At 32.8% G+C, this 27,426-nt stretch overlaps 2 protein-coding genes across 4 annotated transcripts in view; one reads left to right on the top strand and one right to left on the bottom strand.

Annotated features, from left to right (window-relative positions):
- LOC110996809 (dipeptidyl aminopeptidase-like protein 6) overlaps window positions 1-15,854 on the bottom strand; it is a 115,800-nt gene extending 99,946 nt beyond the window's left edge. For both annotated transcript variants that reach the window (XM_022264659.2, XM_045628301.1), the window contains exon 1: window positions 15,716-15,854. The gene's annotated coding sequence lies outside the window, so the exon portion shown is untranslated. The remainder of the gene's footprint in view (window positions 1-15,715) is intronic.
- Window positions 15,855-23,445: 7,591 nt separating this feature from the next.
- Window positions 23,446-27,038, top strand: LOC110996801 (zinc finger protein 836). 2 transcript variants are annotated; one of them, XM_022264646.2, is made up of 3 exons: window positions 23,446-23,539; window positions 23,654-23,806; window positions 24,245-27,038. In XM_022264646.2, the coding sequence occupies exons 2-3, from the start codon at window positions 23,681-23,683 to the stop codon at window positions 26,177-26,179; spliced, it is 2,061 nt and encodes a 686-aa protein (XP_022120338.2). In that variant the 5' UTR covers window positions 23,446-23,539; window positions 23,654-23,680; the 3' UTR covers window positions 26,180-27,038. The 2 variants fall into 2 exon arrangements, with proteins under 2 accessions (XP_022120338.2, XP_022120339.2); XM_022264647.2 differs by lacking the exon at window positions 23,446-23,539 and having other exon boundaries at window positions 23,561-23,806.
- The last annotated feature ends 388 nt before the right edge of the window (window positions 27,039-27,426 follow it).

Raw genomic sequence — 27,426 nt, 5'->3', positions numbered from 1 at the left:
CGGTTCAACCTTATCACATCTTGGCAGACTACAGTCTTAGCTAAGGAAATTCAAACAATATATAAGGGCTTCCGTATTCCATTTTCCTAACTTCTAAAATAATATTATTTATTAACTTATTAAACTCAAATGCTCAAAAAGGTTTTTATAAACTGGCAGGATTCTCATGTGATATTAAATGATGTTGTCAGTGCCAGAAGGCTCACAAGTAACTAATTACAGTTTTTAAAATTAAATTACGATATTAAAAGTATGATTTCAACTTGCAAACAAAAACATACATACAAAATAGCTTATGAAACTTTTTGATTACCATTTATTTTCTTGACATCTGCAATTTATGTACATGATATATTTTTAGATAATACTCTCCCATTATAAAATAATCTCACATAAGCCGCAACATATAATTTCCATTTTCCCACGATATTCCATATATTACTCCATTAATATTCAATGTGGGATTTATTCGTTCAACAAACAACGCACAGTAGTGTCACCATGTTCTTACAACTCTAAAGATATTTCAACTCGGCTGATTTCTATTTTAAATAGAAGTTAAAATTAACCTCTCTTTTTAATACATTTTCTCCATACGCTACGCTTACATAAATTATATACAACAAAAAACCATCATACTAAACATATAGTCAAAGATAAAATACATAATATATACAAAAAGGTACCTACATTTACGAAGGGAAAAGGTCAATAAAAATTCTTAAAAACGTAATTGCAGTAAAGTAATTCGGCTGTGCTGTGTGTGAATGTATGTAATGTAAAGTGTGTGTATGTGTAGGATGCTCGTGATGGTGATGGATATCCTTATTACTCATTTCAATGCTTAAACAAGTTGAAGCAATAGTGGTCGTTGTATGTCCGGGCGGCCCAATACAAAACTCAGTATTTGCAGAGTTAAGACCTTATTTATTTTATATGCACCTTACATATCTAAACATGGGTACCTCGCCTATAAGCCCGTATTGTATAGATTATGGGATGACACAGCTTGCGCTTAAGCCACATCAAGCCTTTCCGCTGACCACGGCACGGACCGAATCTCCAGAGCTTGACTGAGAGAGTCACTGACTCGCTTCAAAAGCCTCGAATAAAAGTGATGCAGTTATAGCCTACGTTCTAGAACCCATGAATAGAAAATATATTTGGCCATGTGAATTAGTTGCAGGAGTAGGAGCTTAAAAAAGGAGGAGGAGCTTAAAAAAGATATTTAGGATTATAATAAATGCCATTTTTTTCCTTTTTTTAACGTCAAGAAATGCTGTTACGCATATCCATGCGGTATTTTACTACCTTTGACCTTTGACCTTACCTTTTTCCTTGACTAAAAGGTTGCCATGGCTTAATTATATAAAAGATCTGTGCGAGAGGAGTCACGATTCCATTCGCTGATCTGTCACCTTTCTCCACTCAATAGCGATTTGAATATCGGGTTTTAGTGGGTATGGTTGTAAAAGATTGGGTCCAACATAAGCCCTTGATCATTTCAACGTTAAAAAAAGAGGCTTTTCTTTACATTCTACTAGAGCCTTAGCGGTTGTAATTCTACGACTTTTGCCACCGACTCGTAAATTTTGAAACAGACATGAATCATATGGCCCCTAGTGATGCGTATGTAATTTATTAACGCAGTCTCCCCTGAGTGGAGCCAAGATCCCTTTTACAAGTTAATACAACCGGCATTAATAACGTACCTTACTTATCAAACTGTCTTTAATTTAATGTATGTCTATGAAATTCTATTAGCAAGAAAACAAAAAACTTAGAAAATATTTAAGTCTAAGTGCCTTTTTATACGCGCTCCAAATAAGGTACTAACACGCTAGAAAAACACAGAGTAGAGAAATGAAACAATAATTTATACAAATTACTCATTATAATTAGAGAATGTAGAAGAATCGGGACGAGACGAAAGTTTATGCTTTTAATTAAGTAAAAATACTAAAAGTTGAATAACTCGTATAACGTTTTGCGTTGCAGACGGGCCAGAACGAAAGAAGTGGTTGGGAACAAGAAACCCGGCAATTCAAATTGCTAACAGTCAACCGTTAGCATAAAACTGGCAACTGAAGAATTAGCAGAAGGTTACCTACTCGCATCTACCCAGTTAAGGTTAGGGTAAGGTAAAGATAGAATGTAGCATATGGATATTATTTATTTATTTATAGCCTTATATCAAAATACAAAATATATACATTATAGCTATTGTTTTTGTTAAGCTAAAATAACTGATACTGTGTGCCCGGGGAGCAAAGGTCTTCCCCATTTTTATTAGTGTTAAAATTATAGCATATAGATATATTTAATAATATATGTAATTGACTATAAATGACTACTCAAAACTTATGTTTTATTTTAATTTTGAACACATACAACACACAACTATACCCAAATATATAGGTATGATACAAAAAGTATACAAATTAAATTAAATTACTTATTTTAATTAATTAGAGAAGAAGGTGGCAGAAGTTTATTGACTCTACCTTCTAGATATAAAATTCAAAATTTATTTATTCATGTAGGTGACAATGTACACTTATGAACGTCAAAAAATTAAATATTAAATGAATTTAATTTTACATTTACTGCCAGTTCTCAAATCAAGGGCGTAGAACGGAAGAGAAGAACTGGCAATAAACTCTCCGCCACTCTTTTTAATCGCCAAGTTTTTTTTTACACAATGTTTGTAAGGAGCTGCAACCACTACACCATGTTCCATATTACATATTGAGTGATAAGGATTAAAAAATTAATTAAAATCAAAGATTTGTCCTCTATCAGCAGGAGGCATGGTGAAATAGGAGCACGCACTTACATACTCGTGAGAACAACACGCAAATACGTAGTATAAACAACTAATATCACCTAGCAAGGTAAAGGTTTTGTAATAATAGTAATAGTATAACAAAAGTTTGTTTTAATTTCAACAAATGGTTATGTAATGTATCCAAACATATATCAAAAACTCAAAAGTCAAAATTTATTTATTCATATAGGTAACATAATGTACACTTATGAACGTCAAAAAAAAAGAAATATTAAATGAATCTAATTTCACATTTACAGCCAGTTCTCAAATCAAGGGCGTAGAACGGAAGAGAAGAACTGTCAATAAACTCTAATATAGGTGATAATATAAAGCGAAGATAAATAATTTCTATCAACTATGAGAAACAAGAAGTCTATTGCTAACTGCAAACTTAGAAATAATGAAACTTTCACAATATATTAAGTTGAGGAGTTATAAGGAGTTGGCACACTTTATATCGCAGCTGAACTTTAGTTTACCTTAGTTTTAATAAAGCAAATATTTATTTATTTTTAAGTAATCTTATAGCTACATATATTTTTATTATGAAACACTTACACAATATACAAATAATTTATAAACAAATTATATGAAATAGAAAACATTAAAAAAAACAGAAACAAAACATTAAAACTTAATATTAAAATAACTGATCTACATATCTAATAATTAATATACATGGAGTGATGATATACTGGTACATGATCATCTATTGGGGCTTTTACCTTAGTAATAATTCAATCAACACTTCGGAAATGTTTGCGTTGGCTTTGTTTACACACGCACATTTTTTTATTGAATTTGATTTAACAATACTACGATCATTGCGGTCATGCGATTTTTCATATTATTTTATCTAGTACAATTAAAATAAAATAAAATACATTTATTTGGAACATAAGATCATCAAGGTATCACTTATTCCACGTCATTAAATTCGAACCTGTAGGCATCCCTACTTATCGGCAAAGAAGACAGAGGGTGTAGGCCGAGAGAAAAAGCCGGCGTAAAAAACTCTCGGTACTCTTTTAAAAAAGCAAATCATTAAACAATATTTAAAACAAATAATATATCAAATTAATTAGAAGTGGCCTGCCCAGCACTAGACCCACACCCTTTTATCAACTAGATAATCGCTAATTTTATAGTAAGCCTTTTTACACAGTTTTTTTAAATACATTTCTTAAATTTATTAAAGGGCAGAGATAAAAGAGCCTCTGGGATTTTATTTAAGAAGAGTAACCCTTTTCCCAAAAAAGAATTACTAACTTTAGATAGTCTAGTACGGGGAAATTGCAGCCTGCGTTTGTTCCGAGTATTGACATTGTGCGTATGTTCTATTCTAGTATACTTTTTTGTATACATGCATAAAAGGAGAAAATTTTCATAAATATATTGCGATTATATATTGAAATCGACCAAAACAACACTGTCTTAATAATATAATAAATAAATTCCAACAGCCAACATTTCCCCGCGACTAGGAAAGTTATAACAATCTTCTAAATTACTGCAATACATCAGACAAAGCCGGTTTTAGTCCCGACGTGACTGCAGTAGGTGATTTACTGGAAACACAAGGGGCTATTCACACCTTATATATAAAAAAAACTAATAATACAATATTATATATTAATGTATGATGTAAGTTATATACATATTAATCCTGATAGAATATTTTATCTTAAGACGGATCATCGGACGTCAAGGCTGAATAAATACAATCTATATCACCTCATATTAAGACATTTTCTAACACGCACCACTATGTGGAACCAAGTTGGTTCCAGCTGCCTTATGAAGTATTTCCAAACCAATTCGACTTAGGGTCCTTCAAGAAGAGAGTGTATTAGATCAAAAGCCCAGCAACTTGCCAGCCTTCTGGCAATGTGAATGTCCATGGGCGGCTATCACTTAATATCAGGTTAGCCAGTACGTACAAAAAATAATAGACACTTTTCCCTAAATGCAACTATAGCTATATTTTAATGTAATAAATAAAAATCATCTTACACATTATATTACTAGCGGACCCGACAGACGTTGTCCAGATATTATGAAAGTATGAAATTACTGACTGCAGCGCCATCTGCTGGGCTGATTTATAAATCTAAACCATCCAGGGCTTCACTCAAACAAACAAAAAATCATTCAAATCGATTCAGCCGCTTAAGTGGAGTTCAGTGATATTCACACGTACATTAGAATATAATTATATATGTGTAAGCTATCCTATCTTTTAAGTTATATGTAACTGCACACGGAGTGCAAGTTTGATTGAAATCGATTAAGTAGTTTAGGAGTCCATAGCGGACAAACAACGTAACACGTAATTGGTATATGAGAAGATTTAGTTTCGCAAAACTTTCTATGTTATACTTCAAGTGTACAGTATCTGTGGTAACATCGAATTTCAATTTTCGAATTCGGAACTATTCGTCGGAAACTTGCTACTTGTCTTATCACAGATTCCACAACTTATAACTTCAGAACACAGATCTAATCTTATCGAAGACAGACAGTTCTATAACTATTCTCGCTAATCTAATAATAAGCTGGTAATTTTAGTACTTAGTATACGAACAGTGTATTCATACAGCGAGGTAATGCTGCCAGCATTAAAAGTACTCAGCTACATGTACCTAATACCTCCTTAGGAATATTTTAAATTTATCCATGTCACGTTTAACCTAGTGAGTGAAGGGATTCACATTGATCTTAAGTAAATTGCGGCGAGTGTTATAAATAGATCAGTCTTAAGGAAGAAGGAACTTTCTTTTTCTTTTTAGAGAATTAGATTAGACTTAAAACTAATGAGACTTGGTTTAGGCTATGTTTATTTAACGATGTCTCTAAAGAAGATCCCCTAAATTAAAAACTACTTAAAACTATTAACCATCGCTATGTGGAACCAACTGCCTACTGAAGTATTTCCAAACCAATTTTTAAAAGGCTGACAGCGCGCTTGCGAGCCTCCTGACCCTCTACCTCCAGAAAAATAAATAAAACTTTTCCATTATACTAGTATCCATGGGCTGTGGAGTCATTAATCGCTTCCTGCACGTGCATTTAAAAAGTAATATTTATGTTTACAACGAGCATAGAAGCACAGATTATGACATAAATTGTCTTTCAGTAAATGAAAGTAAAATGATTAAGTTTGTGTCAGAATTTAAATAATTTACCGCAGGACGTCAATAAATTAATCCACATCATGTTTTTGACCTGTTTAATTAATTTGACCTATAAAATTGAAACCGCAGATAACCTTTGGTCCTTTGAAATTATGATTTATTTATATCAGCGTGTAAATATGAATTTATTATGTTTAAAAATTATTACGAATCTAGTGTGAAATTGACAGTAATTTTATATAATAATTAAGTGTAAACAAATATACAGTATTTACAATATCCGAAACTTCCTAATAATAAAATTTATTTAAAAAAAATCAAGAAGAATCAGTGGCGCTACAACCTCTTTGAGGTCTTTGCCTCAGATTTCTGAATCTGTTTCATGATCATTTTTAAATCTAATAGGCAAGTAGGTGATTAGCCTCCAGTGCCTGACACATGTCGTCGACTTATTGGGTCTAAGAAATGTAGGTTTCCTCACGATGTTTTCCTTCACCGTTCGAGCAAATGTTAAATGCGCACATAGAAAAGTCCATTGGCCGCCGGGATCGAACCTACGACCGCAGGTACGAGAGTCGCACGCTGAGGCCACTAGGCCAACACTGCTCTATATTAGTAAAAATCAAACTAATTTTAAAAGTTTGCTCCCTGTGTCAGACTAGTGTAGCCTTAACCAGGGCCGCGTCGCCTCTGTTACTGTACGCGTGTGAGTGTGAAGTCGCACACTCACACATGTATAAGACGCCAAGACCGTAAGGGCGCCGCCATCGAAATAATTTTTGTTACACTTCCCACAACAACATTTTCACTCTAGTGGAGTAAGTAAGTAGGTAAAATAGACGCAAATTTAAATAATAAAACATGTTTATATATAACGGGTGAACATTTTATTCGGTCAAAATTAACAAATGATAAAAAAATACGTTGAAACATGAAGTTTCGTAAAAAAGGCGCTTCTTAGGTTTCGCATACAAAGTCTTCCGGGAGTCAATATTACAATACTTATTCGTTGAGCGAGAAATGCACCACATAGCACCAGTAGGTACTCTTACCAACACCAACTTAAATTATTATTATAGTTATTTTTTTTTATCTAGTTTATTTTTTACGATTAAGTTATTTTCTTTTTTCATTGTAAGGTTCCCCTTAGGTAAATGTTATTGATGCAGTTGCATGTATCTTGGTTTTGTATGTCATGTATTTTCTGTAAATGTTTGTATGTGTTTTTTTTTATAGAACAGGGGGCAAACGGGCAGGAGGCTCACCTGATGTTAAGTGATACCGCCGCCCATGGACATTCTCAATGACAGAGGCCTCGCGAGTGTGTTTCGTTAGTGTGCCTTTTGAAATAATAATAATAAATCTTTAATTGGCGCCAGTGCACTTGAACCCGCGGCCCAAGAGCTTCGAGACAGGAAACAAAATAAAAGTCGAAGACTCTTAATATTTGAGCGGTTATCAATCCTACTCTTATTTGAAACAATAACAAACCAATTGTAATCGGCTAAATATAATTTTAAAATATTATCAAAAAGCAAAAATAAATACTGCATCTATTTTATCATTATTACTTAAGCTTTTTATAGTCAAACTTTATGATGAAATTAAAGTACAGAAACATTGAAAAAAGCTTGGTGCATCAAGGGCTATACTAATCGCAAATTACTTTAAAATTTAAATGCTGTATAAACTAAAAAATATTAAAAAACAAGTACGAAACGAAACCATTGCCCAAAAACTTGGCGATCAAAAGAGTGTCGGAGAGTTTATTGACCGTTCTTCTCTTCCGTTCTACGCCCATGATTTGAAATTGGCAGTAAATGTAAAATTAGACGCATTTAATGTATATTTCTTTTTTGACGTTCATAAGGGAACATTGTGTTACCGAAATAAATAAAAGACTTGACTTTTGACTTTGATTTTGAGTTGCTGGCCTTTTAAGAATTCGTAGGCTTCTTGAAGGATCCTGTGGAATTGATTCGGAAATATCTCAGTAAATAGTTTGCACCACATCGACAGACGTCAAGGTGATCCGTATAAAACCTAATATTAAACTGGTATTACACTAATGATATTCAAAAGTCAGGTAATTCTAAGCAGTCTGTACGAAAATTATAATTCCACTGTACAAGTTTGTATAAGTGAGAGCTAAATAGGTTTTGCATTGGTTAGACAGAGATGGCTAACATAAATAATTCATCGTTCGAGATTCACTGCATAAATGTCGTCATTTCAGCTTCAGAACAATGACGTATATATGTTTTATTCAACGAGTTTGACAGTACACTGGACGAATGTTTGCATTTGGCCCTAGCGTGTTTGTTTAATATTTTAAATGGAATCAAAAGTTTTAAATTTGCGTACAATGGACTTTTGTAAATCCTTTGTGTCTACCTCGTGTTATTTAAATACAGCTTGGAACTCTTGGGTCAGGCATTGACAAATTTTAGTAATTACAACACACAAATATGAAAAAAAAGAATCGCGGAGAGTTTATTGCCAGTTCTTCTAATTTTACATTCTCTCAAATCAAGAGAACTGCCGGTAAATGTAAAATTAGAAGTATTTCATACACATTTCTGCTTTTGACGTTTGTAAGTGTACAAAGTAATAATAATTAAAAGTGGATTTAAACAATATATATTAATGTTTTATAAAAAAGTAAATAATTACTGTTGACGTATTACCAGCAGTAACTGCTGCTGCAGAGTTTGTATTTTTAAACGTTGGTCTTTGTATATTCAAGCAGGCTTTAATTAACTCCGGTCGTAGGCCTCATTAAATTAAATTAATAATTCTATGTGAACTAATTATATATGTATATTGAAACGTTAATGAGAAATGAGGTATTTTTTTATGTAGATTATTTATATTTAAGCATATTTATATCTATTTCACTCTTTTTTCTGTTTCGTTTTTTGGCAAAGGCCTCCTCCAAATCCTGCTATTCCTCTCTTCGCTGTGCCACTCTCTGTCATGTACCACCTGCTATTTCCTTAATTTGTATCCACATTCTAAGTTGTCTTCCTCTTTTTGTTTATTACACCTTGGTCTCAGTTTAGTACATTCTTGCTTCACTTGTTTTTTTCATTTCCATTCCTTTTCCACTTTAGTTTATTTATTTTTATTGTAATACCTTTTATGTTCATCTTAAAGATGTATTCCTTATTATTTTCTGCTTTATCATATATTGTTCTATCGATCTTTGACATATATAATGAATCTATATACAACGTTAGTGAGAAATGGGTATTTTTTGTTTTAAGATTGATGAAGCTATACAATGGTCACGTTAGAGTAAAAAGAATTAAAATAAAATAATGAACCAAAACATATTTAAAGTGAAATCGTTCTATAAAATCTAAGAAATAGTACCAAGTTAATAAGAAACCGTATTATTATAATTAAAAATTAATATAATACAAAATAAAACAATTTAGAAAGTTTGGTCCCTGTGGCACTGTACCTTTAACACGAGCATTAGTTAGTTAGTTAGTTAGTTAGTATGGCTGCCTGTTTAGTATTGCGATACCAATTCGCTGAGCGAGAAAAGCACCAGCCCTGGCACCACCTGTACCAGCCTTGGGCATTTGACATTTAATTAATTAAAAGCAGCAGGTCGAAGTTGGCACCTAGATATTGTTCCAAGAAAAAAGTTGATAGTTTTCGTGCTTCCAAGCGCCATTGTAAAAACAATTAAATCGTTGTTGTAATTGTATTTAACGTGTGTAATTACTTAACTTTTTCGTCCGTACATCGGAAATCATTTAAATCTTATTTAAAAAAAAGTGAAATGATGGACACGTCTTTAGTTATAATTTGTATTTGTCAACATATCTTTTGACATGTTACGTTTTTTTTATGTTATGTTACAGGAGTCAAACGAGCAAGAGGCTCATCTGATGTTAAGTGACATCGCCGCCCATGGACACTTGCACTGCCAGAAGTCTCGCAAGCACGCTGTCGGACTTTTAAGAATCGGTAAGCTCTTTTCTTGAAGGACCCTAAAATGAAAAAATCAGTACCTCTGCAAACTTTTTAGGTTTGGGCCTCAGATTTCTGTAACCGCTTCATGATTTTCTTATTTCGTGATTATGTCAACATTAATTGTTTATTTTTTTTACACATATATTTCACTAACATTGAAATCGATATTCGATATATATACGATGAATATCAATTTCATGCTTGAAATCGATATTCATCGTATTAATTTTAAGGAAGGGGGGATAAATTGCTGTAAATCTGTTTAGGTATTGAACGGTCCCAAAGGCCGTACGTTATTATAGATGGGTCATGGCACAAAACGATAGGAATCACTGCACTATGCTCTATAATATTTACTCACAGGAATAATTTGTTCTCTCATTAAAATGGATTATTAGCCTCTGAACGAAAGAATGAGCAGCAATACCATTAATTCTAAGCTGATATTTGAGTGTGCACTTTAATTGCACACAGGATTTAAATAGCAACCGAACTCTGGCTTAGGGCTGTCACAACGCAAAAATATTCTATTCGTCTTAGAATATTGACGTTCGTATGTATGCATAACAATCAAATATGCAGTATTTACACCTACAAAGTTAATAGAGTATTTACAATTTTAACACTTGGAATCGTAGTTGGGCTCCAAAGAAGTTTTATTACGCGATTCAAGATTAGTAAGTACAAGAACGTAGTTAATTAATAATAAAATATTTTTTATTATTAATTAACTAATAATTATTTAAGATGTCACGTGGAACACGGTGTTATGGTTGCAGCACCTACCAAACATTGTCTAAAACAAAAAACACTTGTAAATTGTGTATTAAATGACTTGTATTAAAAAAATGTGGCGAAGAGTTTATTGCCAGTTCTTCTCTTCCGTTCCACAACCTTGATCCAAGAACTGGCAGTGAATGTTAAATAAACAAAAAAAAACAAAAATTATCTTTATTAAGTTTCTGGTCTTAAATATACATTTTAGACTTAAATTAGAGCATTAAGCATTTAATACGTATTAGTTTTTGACGTTCTTAAGTGTACATTGTGTTATTGAAACGAATAAATGATTTTGATTTGATGTGATTAACATTTTCGTTCCTTATTTATTCCATTCAAAATCAGCAGAATTTTCTAGATTCAGGCTGCAAAAACCAACAACTACATGCATATGCAGAGATATATTCGGGAGTGAGCTGATCAATTAAAAAAAACCTATGTTCGTAATAGAATCATTTTAATTTTATAAAATTTAATGTCAGATCATGTCAGACATGATCCCAGAATTTTTTTTACTCGGCTAATCCGCGCATTGTTCATTAGTCGTTGTTGAGCTGTAGTTGGGTAACGATAGATGCATTTTTATATACATATACTGTTTGTCAATAGTTACGTCCGCTAATTAGACTTTTATAGTGAATGTTTTGTGCGTGTTCGTGAACTATTATTGTGAGGCAAGGTACAGCATCAGTCTAACCTCTCTTTGTTCCCAAACTAACAATTTCTCCATCCTTACGGCTGACGTCATTGTGTGCTGTATCTTTCTGAATATATCGTATATTATACTAACCCAATCATGTTTTTTATTAACAAATGGAGTTTTGATGAGTTAATTTCTTTTTGCAGAAATAACAATGAACTTACTTGTCTATCTAAATCTTATACTTATTTGAAAAAAGGAACTCGAAAAATGTCCAAACGTTGCATGCAAATCAAAGTATTGAGTGAAATTTAAATTTAATTGAAAGTTACGGGTTTCAAAATGAATTATGCATACATTTATTTATGTTTTGGCAACCCTAACGTCCGCCACTTCCCACAACGGCCGTTTCTATAGAGGAAGCAATTACAGCGTGCAGAGGCTAAAAGTTCTTTGAAATACTTCTTTATGACTTCTGCTCTCCTAGTACTTTCATAAAATTTTATTGGAACTCTAGGCGTGCACTCTGCAAATAAAATAAAATTTTACAATTTCGAAACATCTGCTCCACTCCTCCTCACCTGGTTTCTTCCAACTATGAGATGCCTTAAGTCTTTCGTAGTGATGTTTGCTGTTTAGATTAGCTTAAAGCTTAAAAATAAAGGGTTTTTATTGACCCGTGATTGACGAGATCACTAAATTGTCATTACCAGTATCATAAATAATTTAACTCTTTAACTTGGTTCTTTTATACTACCTATAACTTCAAAAGCGATATAAAGACTGCGAGACAGCTATCAATAATAATGAGTTTTTGTACCAAATTTACATGGCTACTACGGCTATACTATACGCTGACACTTTTTGTGGGGATCAAGACGTTTAAAAGAAGTGATGGTGATCCATCCTTGCAAGTACCTAACTATTACCAAAAGCGAATGGCTGTGGTGTGTGAAGGATGCTTGCTGCGTCAAGTATCACAAATATATCACAAATATATCTAAATATTCTTAAATTAAATACAACCAATTTAAACCATTCATAAAAAAATAATCATATATTTATTTTATTAGGAGTCCTTTAATGGGAATAGTCCTTATAAATTATATTGTTGTATATTACGTCTTATAAGCGTTTTGGACTAAATTAGGTTTAAAAGAAAAAAAATTGTAAATCCTCTTAGGGGTTTTCCAATGTCATTTGGTTTTATTCTAAAACTTATATCATCTTAAATTATTAACCATGAATTGGGAAACCCAATATTAATTATTACTACCGAATAACATATTAAACGGGTGCCCAAGCAAACGAAAAAGGAAATACAACTTAAAAATTACATTTACCAAGAGTATTAGAATTTTAGAAAAAGAAAGAAATTAGCAGAGAGTTGTGCAGCAAGATTGAAATAGGTGTTTAAATGTAAAAGTATCTGAAATAGACTATTATTATTACTACCGGAAGTGCTTTATTACTTTCACAGAAAAATAAAGACGAAAATCGATCTCGATGTAGCGGAACAGAATAGATTTGTAAAAACCCCTTCACAAATAGTTTTCCCCTTTCTATTTGCGCAAACTAATGCTGTTTTGTATGGGGCTTTGTCGACTGTAAAAAATACCCATGATAAATAGGCCTTGGTAGTCAATTTTATATACTTATTTAATCTTGTATTCAACAATACATAGGCATAATAATATTATTAAGATGAAAGATTTGTATGTATGTTTGTAACAAATTGGTTCAAAAGTTTTAAAAATTCTTTCAACAATCTTTCAAATGAATGCTATATCATCAGTATGTATGTTTTTTTATTCGCAAGAAAAAATAAGGATATATTCCAAACCTCAGTGAAATGTTTTTAAAAATTACCCTTTGATGTCATTCATTTTTGAACTAAATCGAATTAAAAAATCTTTTAATCAGGTTTTCTCACTTAACATCAGGTGAGCCTCCTGCCCGTTTGCCCCCTGTTCTATAAAAAAATGTCACAGAGCAGATTCAGCCTCAGTGGCTCAAGCGTGTAACGCTCATCCCTGAGGTCCTGGGTTCGATCCCCGGCTATGCACTTATTGATTTTAAATGTGCGCATTTAATCTTCGCTCCAACAATGAAGGGAAACTTTGTAAGGAAATTTTTAGTTAACCCAAAAAGTCGACGGTGTAGACCAGGAACAGTAGGCTCATCATCTCCTTTTCAATTATCATGAAAAAGATAAAGAAATCAGAAGCTCAGATGTAAGTAGGTTGTAGTGCCACTGATATTTTTTTATATCACAGAAGGCTAGTACGTACTGCCGTACTGTTACGTACTAATAACAGTTAGAAATATGAAAAATATCAATATTTTAACTTTTAAGTAGTTTAACGTAATTAGATCGCAAAAATTTATTTACCTTAAGGAAGAGTTATAAATACTAAACGAGCCTTTGATATTTTGAGTTCTTTACCAATTACTGACCTAGATTTCTAGTATATTCAACTTTAAATGCTCAATTTTTTTTCACGTAAAGGCTTAACGGTAACTGCAGATGAAAATGCAGTGAAAATTAGTTTCCCTACACAGGTGGAAAACTTATTTTAAATAAGTATTCCGCCTATGTTGGTCTGTTGTTTAAAGTATATCATGAATTCGATAGGTTTAAAATAAATAAGTAAGGTATACGTTTTACGCCCGAACCCAATAATTAATCTTCAATCTGAGATTGTGGATTAATTATAATATTTAATATCACCATGACAGTCAATCGATCTCCTGTCTGCATCCCAATAACCAAACCCTATTAAGACAATCCACTTTTGGCGACGGATAGAATGCAATATCTTCGCTATTTACTTACACTCATATTTGATATTCAATATAAACCAAATAAAGAAAATACGTACAAATAATATTAAAATATATATGTCTATGTTTAAAACATATCAAATAGCTTTTTAATAGGAGACATTTCAAACAGGAGGTACATTTTTAATTAAGGCATTTTTGATAAATTAATGATAATTTTGTATACCAGTTTTATACTTTATAACTTTTCTGTCAAATAGCCCATTATACTACAACGTTATACATTTAATTAATATACAATTACAAACTAAAAATATATCTAATAACTAACCTTAAAATTTAATTATTAAAAAATATTATTAAAAGGAGTCCCTTTAGGCAAGGTTCCGAAGATACTAGCAGCGTTCCCTCTTGGAAACAGGACTACAGCCGAACTAGCCTAAAGATAGCCTTAAGCTCTGCATAGTGTTCATAATAATTGCTTTTTAATTATCTATTATAAAAACTGGTGTAAGTTAAAATCTTAAGATAGGATATTGTTGAATATTTTCATACAAAGGGTTATCAACATAAACCGATCCGAACTACCATGGATAGCTTGTATCGACAGATGGCTATTACAATCCGTCGATCGGTTATTGGTACACTTATATTAATATTTGGATTAATATGTCTATCTCAGACGGTCGAAAATGGACTGAGATAGTTTATTGGGTTTGGGTAATGATAAGGAGAAATAAATAATCGTAGCCATTAGTGAGGCAGAGGCTCTACGAAGGCTCTACGCCGTAGAATAGGACATATTATAGATGATTTATTATTATTGCGCTTAATGGCGCGCTGTTGTCTAATAAATCATTGTTTTCTGTATATTTTTATATATATATATTCAATTAACTTAATTGGATTAATTCAAGATATACCAATTGCCGAGAAATAAATATTATATAATATCATTGGTAATTTAAATATTATTAATACATTAGAAGAAAACTTAACCAAAAATCTGTATCGAGAAGTGAAACTAAAACAAAATAGGGAATTAATAACACCGAATTTCCCAGGCTGTGTTCCTGATTCCATAGGGAAACAGGAATACAGCCGAACTAGCCTAAAGATAGCCTTAAGCAATGCCTTAATGCAAACATAGTATTCATAATAATTGCTATTTTTATTGGAAATATATATTTACTATCATTATAATTGATACAAAGTTGCCTTTGTATATTCTAGTTATGAAAAATTACTTAAGAGTACTACTAACATAATACTTAAACTTTTTCCTGGCTAATAAAATAATTCATTTATTAGTATTATTTAAAAACTTTATTATTGAATTAGACTCTCAAAATTTGATTAATTAAAAAAATTCAGACAATTCAGTTACTTACTATGTATAAATTTTTGAATTAAAAAATATGACCATTCACATTTTTCGTATTACATCAATTGAAACTAATTAAAATGCAATCGTCGAAAGCACTACAAAAATTAATTTTTCATTTGGAAAATGCAGCGAAACTACTTCAGTAAAAACATTCGTTTATATTCATATCTTACCTTAGCATAGCATTATATATATATGTGTGTATGCACAAACGGTAATATAAAACAAAACAACAATTTTTTGTCGCGATTGAATTGTAATCAAATTAAATTCGATTGTTCATAGAGCGATTAACCCGAGCTCCTGGCTCGAGGTGTACCGAACGACTGACGGGCGGGAGCGCGGTCCATAGTCCATACTCCCTGAATGTTGCCAGCTTCAAACATAATTTTCCCTTTAATCTGAATAATTAGTTTTATGTTACTACCGCGGTAAATGAAACGCCGGCCACTAGTTATTATAATGTTGTATACTGCTTCTCTGTAATGGACTCCTTATATAGGGACGGAATGCATTTTTGTGACGTTATATTTGTCACAGCTGGCCCTTTTTGTCCTTAAAGGAACGTGCCAGATTACAGGAAGCACTAGATAGATTGCGATGGCGAAGAGGTTTGACGAGGCTAAGGCCCACTAGGGGCTGTGTAACCATTGACGATGATGATGAGATCACAAACACGGTATTTGATCATGATCGGCGAATCTCTTAGGAATATTAAAAATTTGCAGGATACTGTTTCAAATGGCGTGCTATCTTTCAATATATATCAACATACATCATTAACCAAATAATGGTTTAACATTAATTATGCATAATTCCCTAAATATGGGGAAAACACCCAAACCCTTCCTGCGACCTGAAACATCCGTTCACAAGTGAACTGTGAACACAGTACATGCTCTAAAATTTCGCAACTCTGCAACATCCTACCTCCTTTTCTATCTTAAGCAGCTCCGTATGTACATCTCACTCTTGTTTGGTTTAAATTAGCAACGAGGTGGATTAAATATTTATTAACAAAGGTAACATTTTACGTTTCAACGCTTACAAATTATTATACGAAAAATTCCTAAAGACATGAATTAAATACTTTCGTAATTAACGACTTTTAAAAGAATTTGTTCCAGGAAATCTCACAATTTCGAAAAAAGCATTTTTTTTTATAGAACAGGGGGCAAACGGGCAGGAGGCTCATCTGATGTTAAGTGATACCGCCGCCTATGGATACTCTCAATGCCAGAGGGCTCGCGAGTGCGTTGCCGGCCTTTTAAATTTTTTTATTAGTTTTAATTAATATTGCAATATAATGTTCTTCTTAACATGATATCCAACAATTTTGTATCGATTATTCGCGTTAAAATGTATAATAATTTATGATGGCTTAAACAGCCCCCTCAAGCAGATAAGATTAATGGATCATGAATTTAATAGATGCTTCCAAGCTTGGTATAGATGATATTTATATTGCCAAAATGAAAAACCTAACTAGGCCATCGATTTTTTTATATTATTGGAGACGGGCAGGAGGCTCTCTGAAGTTAAATGATACCGCCGCCCATGGACACTCGCACTGCCAGAAGACTCGCAAGCGCGCTTCCGCCCTTTTAAAAATTTGTACGCTCTTGAAGGACCCTTTTAGCTGGTTCCACATAGTCCTGGTGCGCGACAGAAATTGCCTTAAGAAACACTCAGTTGTGAAACGAAGGACATCGGTGATACGAATGCTAATTTGTATTCTGTCTTGATATTTATTATGATTATATCTTATGTTAATTTTATTATGTTTAATATCGTAGATGGACTTTCTATGTACGCATTTAACACTGACTCGTACGGTAAAATCTTGAGATATCTCAAATATCGACATGTGCCAGAAGCCTGATCAACCTGTAAAAAAAAAATGATCAAAGAAACGAATGGTATCTAAGGCCAAGATCCATATGTGTTAACGATTGATTATAATAATCTTTTATATATAAAAAAATATATACTGGGCCGCTGTCTGTATATATATCTTATATCTTTAATCTTATATCTTTAAACGAGCAATTCTTGTATATATTATATATATTATGTTGTAACTTCGGGATCGGCTCCAACGATTTTCATGAAAATTAGTATACAGGGTGTTTCGGGGGCGATAAATCGATCTAGCTAGGTATAAATGATAGAAAATAACAAAAAAGTGGTGTTTGAATAGTCCCGATTTAAACTGAAAGATGAATCTTCCTGACATCTATCGGCGAATAATTATACTATTTTTTTTATTGCTTTAACGACTCAACAACACCAAAGCTATTCCAGCATATATATTCTATATTGTTCATATTTCATCATTTTATTAGTATGTATTTCGTACTTAAATTCCAAAAAAAAAAATAAAAAAAAAAATACCGAGCAAAGCTCAGCCATCCAGGTACTATGTTTTAGATTACGCTTTCTTAAAACTCTACTATGAATTTCACAAATGATAAATCGTACTTTTAAATCTGCAACAAATATTTGAATGATTTTCATTGTAATACATAATACGGCTGTGGCATGTGATGATGTGTAAGTGAGGGTATGGACATGAGGTTGTGTATGTGTATCGTGCTTATGATGCAGATTATTTAGCTTCTATAAAATTTGTATATGTTTTTGCCCACTGAAGTATTTCCAAACCAATTTGGCTTAGGGCCCTTCAAGAAAAAAAAGTACCAATTTTAAAAGCCCGCTTCGGACCGGCGTGTCCTCTGGCATTGAGAGTGTCCATGGGCGGTGGTATCACTTAGCATCAGGTGAGCCTGCTGCCCGTTTGCCCCTGTGTTCTATAAAAAATGTATATATACAATATAATTAATGTAACTCAATATACCTACATCAAAATTTCAAAAACCCTAAACATTTAAGTGTAAAATCGTAACAAACAAATCCAATTTTTAATAAGCAAGCCGAGACTCTTCAGTTCGCTGATTTCTCATTTCCCGTTATTAGGTATTTTCAATTTAAGAATATTAAAAGGTATTTTACATTTTCATTTAGCCTGTTCGCGTTTATAATACTTCTAAGTATCGCGTTTTAAAAATAAGACCAGCTAACTTTATCGCCAAATATTTAAGTTGGTTCTATAACTAATTTACCGCCGAATCCAATAATTAATCCACAATCCCAGAAAACAATCAGATCAGACCGTGACAGTCGCTTCATCTCCTATGCACAATCCATTAGCGACGAATGCAATCTCTTCCCTCTTTAAACTCATATTAGATAATCAATATAAACCAAAGAAAGTAAATAAAACCGTACAAATAATATTAAAATAATATGGTCTATGTTTAAAAACTGGTGTTAGTTAAAATCTTAAGATTAATATTATCTTAATATTAGCACAGTTGAACTGTCATTTTGATACAATGGTCTATCCTCATGTACCAATTCGACCTACCATGGATAGCTTGTATCGGCAGATGGCTATTACAATCCGATTAGTTATTGGCATAGTTTATCAATATTTAAATTAAGATGTCTCAGGTGGTCAAAAATGGATTGAGATAGGTTATTAGGTTTGGGCGTTAGGCTATAACAGCATCACTTCTTGACTGTGTCGAGAGCAGAAAGACTTTTCGTGATCTCCAGGGCGGACAACACCATGGAATGCCGGCGCAGACCTATGCTGGTGGAGGCTATTGATGCGAGTCAGTGCTTCGATCATTCTAGGTTTTATTTTATGTATAAAACCCTATTTGGTCTAACTTCCCCGTTTAATAGCTATCAATATTTATTTTCCCATTTATACATAAGATATAACACAAAAATTTCTATATTCATATAGAAGTTTTGGTTTCAACACAGTTATTACTTTGTTGTTGTTGCCTGTTTAATTTTATCCCTTGCTTGCTCGTATAATTGAAGAGTATGTATGTGTTAAATTAGTGACGTCATATTTTCTTGTATAATTGTATGCGTACACGTTGTTTTAATAAATAAATTAAAAATCAAGTATAAAGGCTTTCATAGTCACGCCAAAATACATAGCTCCAGCTGAACGTGAGCTATCGCACCAATCAATAGCCGAACCATTACCAAATTGTAATTTGCATACAAATGAGCTAGGATTACTTATAACGGTTGAAAGCCTGGTAGAATTAACAATTGTATAACATTTATTATCTATGTATAGTCTATGGTCGTTTATCTCTTGAATATAATATTAGTTTTGAATTACGAACGACAAAAGGAATCTGGTTACGTTACGTTAGCGTTAGCCTTAGATTTCTGTATATTTTTTTCTTAAAAGGGAAGTCAGGGAGCAGCCTTCTGTGCCTAACATGCGCCATTGACTTGACGACTTCCTCTCTGATACCACGGAATAGTAAAATTCGTGTCCAAAAAGGTGCCTGTGCCTGGATGAGAGTCGCACCCTGATATTACTGGACCAAAACTGTAACTGTGCTGTGTACTGGCAGCAAGAAATAATTTTATTGAAATAAACTATCTAACAAACGTTTTATTCTGTGGTGTATCGTAATCCTTCCGGGCCAGATGCATTATCTGTAACATTTGTTTTAAGGGCGCACTGAACATTTCTCTTCAGTCGCTAATCGAACAATGGACATTTTAAGTGTTAAGACATCTTAAGTGAGCTAATGAGGCGTACTTTAATAAAATATTAATTAGCAGTGACATTTATTAGAACAAAACAAAGACATAACCAACTTACTAAATCTATTCCAAATTATAGATGAGAGTCGCACGCTACAACAAAACGGCTTGGTGCCTCGGAAATATATAGCAGAATTAAAAAATTCCACAACCTATAGCATTATTGATAATACTATTATCACATTGGTATTATTAGTTTTACAGAAATACTCCTTAAAACTAATTCAATAAATACTGCTCAAAGTTCTGTCACGAACTTTTAGCCAAGGAGTTTCCACTATTATTTTGCAAGGAGATGCGCTATTTTTAAATCCTATGTTCTGTGAAAAATATCGAATTCGAAATTTGCCGGCAATGATACCTACATTGATTTATTACATTCAATTACAATCTTAGCCCATAGATAAATTAAAAAGAAAACAGATAAACATTTTGAAAACTTAATCTTGATACCATCAGGAATAGGATAGAATATCTAATTAATTAACGTTAAACTGCTCGTTAACGTTGCGTATAATATGTGTTCTGTGACGGAACGCGCAACTCTTTGAGTCTATTCTCAGGCTTCCTACATGGAGTTTTATTGTTCTATTTTTCTTTAGAATTCATTGTTAGTAATAAATTCAAACTGCATATCACCTACTTATTAAATTGCCGATATGTTAATAAATAATTTATGGAAGTTTTGGGCAATTAGTTTTTTAGCTTTCAAGAAAATCTAAACTTACTTGCAGTTATGTAATCTTTATTACTAAGGCTTAAGCAACTGTTGATGAATGAACAGTTGCTTAATGAACTCTGGATGAAGACGAGAAAAACCACTAAAATGACCGAAGAACCTTGTTAAATTGAAAGTATATTAAACGATCGTCGATAGCCGATATTCAGATGATGGATGCTCTTTGGGGATTATTCAATCAGGCGCTAGAAACTTACTCTTCATTGCCACTACTATTGGTAGCAGCTAGACGATTACAAATAAAACGAAAAACGTATCTTATTATTAAAAACGTTAAGTACTCAAAACAGAATAATTAGCCCCTACACGCCGCCATGGAGTGATTGCGCGCCGATGCACAGATGTATACTTTTTCTTTATCTAATATGGTAGTTTTACGGATGCAAAATCAACAGAAGGTCCAATAAAGAGTTTATGACCATCCATAACTGGTATTCGCGTCATTGGTCATCAGTGACATTTGACATTGACATATTACTTTAGAAGTTATACTTATAAAGCGTAGCAAGATAAAAATATTTAAAAAAATATTATCTTTCGCCTTATTCTACGTTTGTAAAAAGAACGACACAAACAATAGAAAATCTAAATCGTTGACTGTCGCTAACTTCAAGATGTCGGTTTATTGCGACGGTGGAGCGCGCATCGTAAAAATTTACTTTCATCATAAAGTATAACTTTAATAAATTGCTGAACTAAATTTTTAAAATATTTAAGTAGAGTTCGAGAAATCATAGTAACGTAAGCCTCTTATAAAAACGTCTGTCCGCCGACGGACATTCGGGAGTGATTTATCGACACGTTCACTCAATATTTAAATGATCTTTCACAAATCTTCAAGATGTATAAAGAATCAGTATATTTCACACAATCTATGAATTTTGTGATTTCGCCTCTATCAGCGGTAAGCATGGTGAAATAAAAGCACTCACATACTTTCTCGTGAGAACAACACGCAAATACATAGTCAAAATAATAACATAGGTACACAAATTCAAGTTGACTCCACGTTGTCACCAATTATCGTTCGTCACCACAAGTAGCACCTTTCACGAGTATGACGCATGGCCGGCTGGCCCCTTCGCCATATTTTAGGGAGACAACCCGACGCATGGACGCTGCCACAAGCAATGACATTTAAGCGAGCATGGCGATTAATTAAGGGTTGTATGTATTTTTGTATGCTGTATCATTAAAAAAATAAAAACAAAAAAAAATATAAAAAAAAATTAAGCGGTTACCCTTATCACATAAAGCAAAGCCGTTTTGAAGGAGTATGGGAAGAACATGACACGAGAATTTTATTTTTGGATTTCAGAAATATCTAAAATTTCGTTTAATATAACGTTTTAAATATGCATAATATCTTCTTATATAAATGTTAAAAAGTAGGCGCAAACCCACAAAAATTGTTTTTTCTTACGACTTGTTATTTATAATTTACATGATACTTGTTTTCTCCGAGAGAAGCTTAGGAATTAGAATAAAAAGTGGACGCAAAAGTTTATTTTCAATAATGTGCATTCAAGTTATACCATACCAATTACCAACTACAAAATCATTAAACAGTCAGAAAATTAACAGTCAACTAAAATAATCTGTAATATGTCAGAGCAACCGAAAACTCAGTTAGAGCTAGCGCGCACCGGTGACTTTTGTCAACATGACAAAAAAGTTTTTGTCGCTGTCACGTCACGCCTCCAAAGCGAGGTGCGCTCACGAAAGGTGACAGTGACAATTTTTTTTTAAAGCTTCATTTGGATTTCGACCGTCTCGGTCGTCATCTGTGAGCTTATAAGGAAACTCAAAAGAGAAAAAAAGCGAAAAGAATTTTAGCCATGTTTCATAAACTTCGGGAACATCCAAAGAAATTTATTGGGTATTTTCGCATGAGTGTTAGAAGTTTTGATGAATTACTTCGCAACTTTGGACCTGCGTTGACATACGAAAATACAAACATGAGATTGTCATTATCATTATCGATATCCTCTTCATGCACTTTCACGTTTTGCGTAGACGTTGACGCCATTTTTCGTGCGCTAAAGACGACGATCCGAATGCAAATGGCGGAAGAACTACGTGTTGAGTGACAATTTTGTTGCCCGTGCGCGCGCTGCTATAAAAACCTACCGGCGCGGTGACAGTTTCGTCACGGGCTTGTCACCAAAAATGTCACCCAATTGTTACGTCGTAACGTGCGCGCACCTCCATACATACTCATAGACTTGATGTGAGTGACGAAACAGTCACGGTGACAACAGTCACCAGTGCGCGCTAGCCCTTACAGTACAAGTTCAGTTCAATTGTCAAAATTTACAAATAGACCAAAGATAATGTTGTATAAAAATAATTAGTCATAATCTTAGTGAAGCGACAATTGTAACATACATCTTATAGAAGAATTTTGATTACTGAATTTTCGTTAGCTTAAGTTAGGACACATCTTGAAAATGTATGCATTATCTGTAGAAATAGACAATTTTGACAACTGACAGAATACTATTACAATTTCCGGTTTCATTTTGTACGGCTCATGGTGGGTGCGAACGCGTCGCTTCTGCCGCCATCTTGCTCTCTTGTCTATAAATTGGAATAGATCATCTTTATGGCAAAGGTCCGTAGATAATTTTTTACTCTTTGGATTTCTTGTATAGTTTGGTCTCTGATTCTATTGATATTATGACTGTCAAAACAATGGATCTTCAAGCAATTAACAAATATTTTACAGAATTACCTGATGAAAGTGTAATATTCGATGTCTTTTGAAATGGAATCCTGGTTGAATGTGTGCCGATGTTGTCTTACACCAGACGCAGCAGTGTCAATTCTAGACAGCAATGAAAACATTCAAGCGAAGTTTTTTGAGGCCACTGCTATAGAGGTAATTAACAAACTTAACAATATAAATCAAATATTTTATGCGTTATTTATATCATTAATTACGCTTATAAAGTAAATATTCATTTCATTAACATGAGTTGCTACTTTGAAATTTTTGGTTGATAACTTCCTGTGTCAGAAAGTTTGTCAATTTATTAATTTTAAGGTTACATATAAATAAGCGGTCATTTGACATTTCAAACGGCGCTAAAATTTTATATTTCTAAGGCTTTTAAAATATAACAATTTAGGTATGATTGAATGTAATTTTATCAAAGAAATATCAGTTTTTCTTAATTATTAAAATAATTGAAAAGAATTAACAGAAGAATATAAGCTAATTTGACTATAAAAAACTCATACATATGCTTATGCTTGGAAATTAAAGAAATTTGACAGTCTTCAAAAGATATAATTACAATATTGTATAAATTTTCAGGTGAGTCCCTATGACAAATTACCACAAAGGCTTTGCAATGATTGTATGGCTGTACTAAACACAGCACATGATTTTCGCACCCAATGCCAAAAAATGGACAAGGAACTTAGAGCACAACTTATTTCAAATCACCCTCAGGTAAAGGTTGAATATGTGCCACCAAATGAAAAAGAGGTTAGTGAAGATGTAACAGAGGAATGTATGAAGAAATTGCAATCAATCATTAAATCAGAACCTATGGATGATGACGACTGCTATTATGTTTTAGTAATTGATGATAAGGGTGATAAGGATGATTCTAATAAAACAACATATAAACCACAAGCAATAAAAATGGAAGTTATGGATACTGACAATAATGATAAAGTGTTAGAGGACAATATAGTACACCAAGAAACAATTCAAAGTTTTGGAGATCAAATTGATTTAGAGAACACTATTAATTCTTTTCTTCTTTCTAATAACAAGGTACCTACTAGTGTTCCAGCTACTATATTAGAAAATGAGGAAGGGCATGAAACAGAAGTTGTTTTGAATAATAATATTGAAAATTGTAATATTGTAGCAGACAATAACTATAGTAAATCCCCTAAAGTCACTATTGCAGATGGTATAAAAGAATTTAATCCAAAGAACTTGATTAAAATTGTTACTCCATATGGAGTTGAAAAAACAATCTTATTAGAAAATGAGGATGCCAGCTATAACACAGAAAATCAAGAGGAATCATATAATAATGATGAAGAAGTGTCACAAGAAGAAATAATACTGTGTGAAGGTGATGATACTTCACAATTTCAAATACTAAAGGTAGATGGGTCTGAATTTGTAATTGAATATGCTGATGAGGGACAAATAACAACAGTCCTTCAACAGGAAGATGGCACCTTCCTCTGTGACTGTGGTGAACAATTTGATGATATACAACAATTTCAAAAACATCAGTATAAACATAATCCAGCTGGTGAACATCTATGTAACTTGTGTGGCAAAGGATTTGAATCAGCTGAAATATTGACAGGACATACTTTACTTCATAGATCTAGTGGACCCTTAGTAGCATGTCCATTCTGCAGTCAACTCATACGACGCAATGCTTTAACGCAGCACATCAAGTATACACATAATTCAAAACCTCAATGCAATGTATGTAATAAAACATTTGCTAATCAAAATAATTTAAAACGTCATATGATGATACACAGCGGTATAAAGGAATTTGAATGTGATATTTGCTTTAAAAGGTTTAACCAAAAGATAACTATGCAGACACATCGGCTAACCCATATAAATTCAACTACCTGTTACCTATGTGACACTATATTTGAAGATCGGGCAGCATTGGCCCATCATAAAGAGGCAAATGAGTGTCCAAAATCTAAAGTAAAAAATGTAAGGGATGAGTTGATAAAAACTGTTCGTCAGACAGTAACTACAAACCTCGGTAAAGTGCTAGGCTATGCATGTTCATTATGCAAAAAAATGTTTTCTCTTGAATCAGCTTTGGACCAACACATCGAAAGCACTCACATAGTAGACGAAATAGACATTAAAAAAGAAGACAAGCAAATGAAACGTTTTGAGTGCTCAATGTGTGGAAAACGTTGTGCAAGTCAAGCAATGCTCATAATGCATGAACGGGTACACACAAACGAAAGACCATTCCCTTGCCAGCTATGTACGTTGAGGTTCAAAACTAAAACACATTTAAGGACCCATCAATTGACACACACACGAGAAAAGAAATTTGGCTGTTCTGTTTGTATGAAGTTCTTTGCCCTTAAAGGGAACTTGGTAGTACATTTGCGAACACATACCGGTGAAAGGCCCTATGTTTGTTCATTGTGTAATGAAGCTTTTATAGACTCAAAGTATTTGAAAAAGCATAAGTTACGAAAGCACTCTATTGAAAATGCAGTATGGAATGAATATTAGAGGTATTGTTAAAAAATGTACATTCTCATATAACATATCAGGATATGCTTATATAACTTCAGTTATTAATCTAGTTAGTCTAGTTACAATTTAAAATAGTTTTGTTGGTATTTTGCTATATATTGAGAGTACCTTAGATTTACAAATTGATTTGTAATTCTTCTATTTCTCTAAAATAAATAATGAGATGAAAAAAATGGGCAGTCAATTGTTTTTACATATTTTGTTATGTAATTGATTTTATAAATTAAATAGTTAAAAGATAAGTTTCCTTGCCATATTCAAATTTAATTGCTCAAACTAAACATTGTATCTTGTTTAAACTATGACATATATTATTAATGTTCAACGCCAGATGTATCTGAATATATTATATTACTTAAAGATAGTATATCAAATAATATTGTACATGAATCGAATAATTTAGTCCATCCTAATATGTGTATATGCATGGCAACAACCTAATTAATTTATTTGTTTTTTATGTCTTAGATTGACTTTCAAAATATATATTTCTCTTTTTTTTTAAGTGTTTTGCTTATTCTAATTGTTGTAATTATCTATAGTGACATCTGAATATTGATTTATATAGAACTGCTTTAACAGTAAGTCCACTTCAAAGAAAAGTTTAGAATAAATTTTATTTTTTAGAGATAATTAATAAAATAGGACAAATACTGCCAAAAACCTAGTTTAAAGTAAAAAATGTAAAGTTTTCTCAAACTGTTATGTAATTTGTATTGCATATGTACTGGAAAGTAATTATTTAGTTATAACTAAGGTATTTTGATTTTTATTGTTTGATAGAATAAGTTAGTATGTGTCTGTGTTCAACACAAAAAGTAAAAGAATTAACATAATATGTGTTATTTATTTCCTGTTAAGTATGGTGAGGAGGAAAATTGCTACATTTATTACAAGACACCCTTATAGAAAACACTCTCCTTCAAGCCATTTCCAGCATCGGAATCTGGGCCTATAGAACGAAATTCAGTTTCGAAGTCATTTGAAAGGAAAGGCTAATGTAGACTCCATGAGGTAGTGTTGTCAGCAAGGCGGTACTTCACTCTGGGCTATCGCTTGCAACTACATATATATAAAAAGCGTACAAATTCTTTAAGGGCCGGAACGCACACGCGAGCCCTCTGGAATTGAGAATGAATGTCCATGAGCTGCGGTATCAATTAACATCAGGTGAGCTTTCTGCGCGTTTGCCCGCTGTTCTAATAAAAAAGTTACAACTAGAC

Source organism: Pieris rapae, chromosome 5 (assembly GCF_905147795.1).
Source record: "Pieris rapae chromosome 5, ilPieRapa1.1, whole genome shotgun sequence".
In the NCBI taxonomy this organism is placed as follows: domain Eukaryota; kingdom Metazoa; phylum Arthropoda; class Insecta; order Lepidoptera; family Pieridae; genus Pieris; species Pieris rapae.
This window is presented reverse-complemented; position numbering and strand designations above follow the sequence as displayed.

Excerpts from the sequence above, each read along its gene's own strand:
- LOC110996801 (XM_022264646.2), top strand. The coding sequence starts at position 23,681 with ATGTCTTTTGAAATGGAATCCTGGTTGAATGTGTGCCGATGTTGTCTT. Across the intron at positions 23,807-24,244 it reads TTGAGGCCACTGCTATAGAG|GTGAGTCCCTATGACAAATT; the intron begins GTAATTAACAAA and ends ATAAATTTTCAG.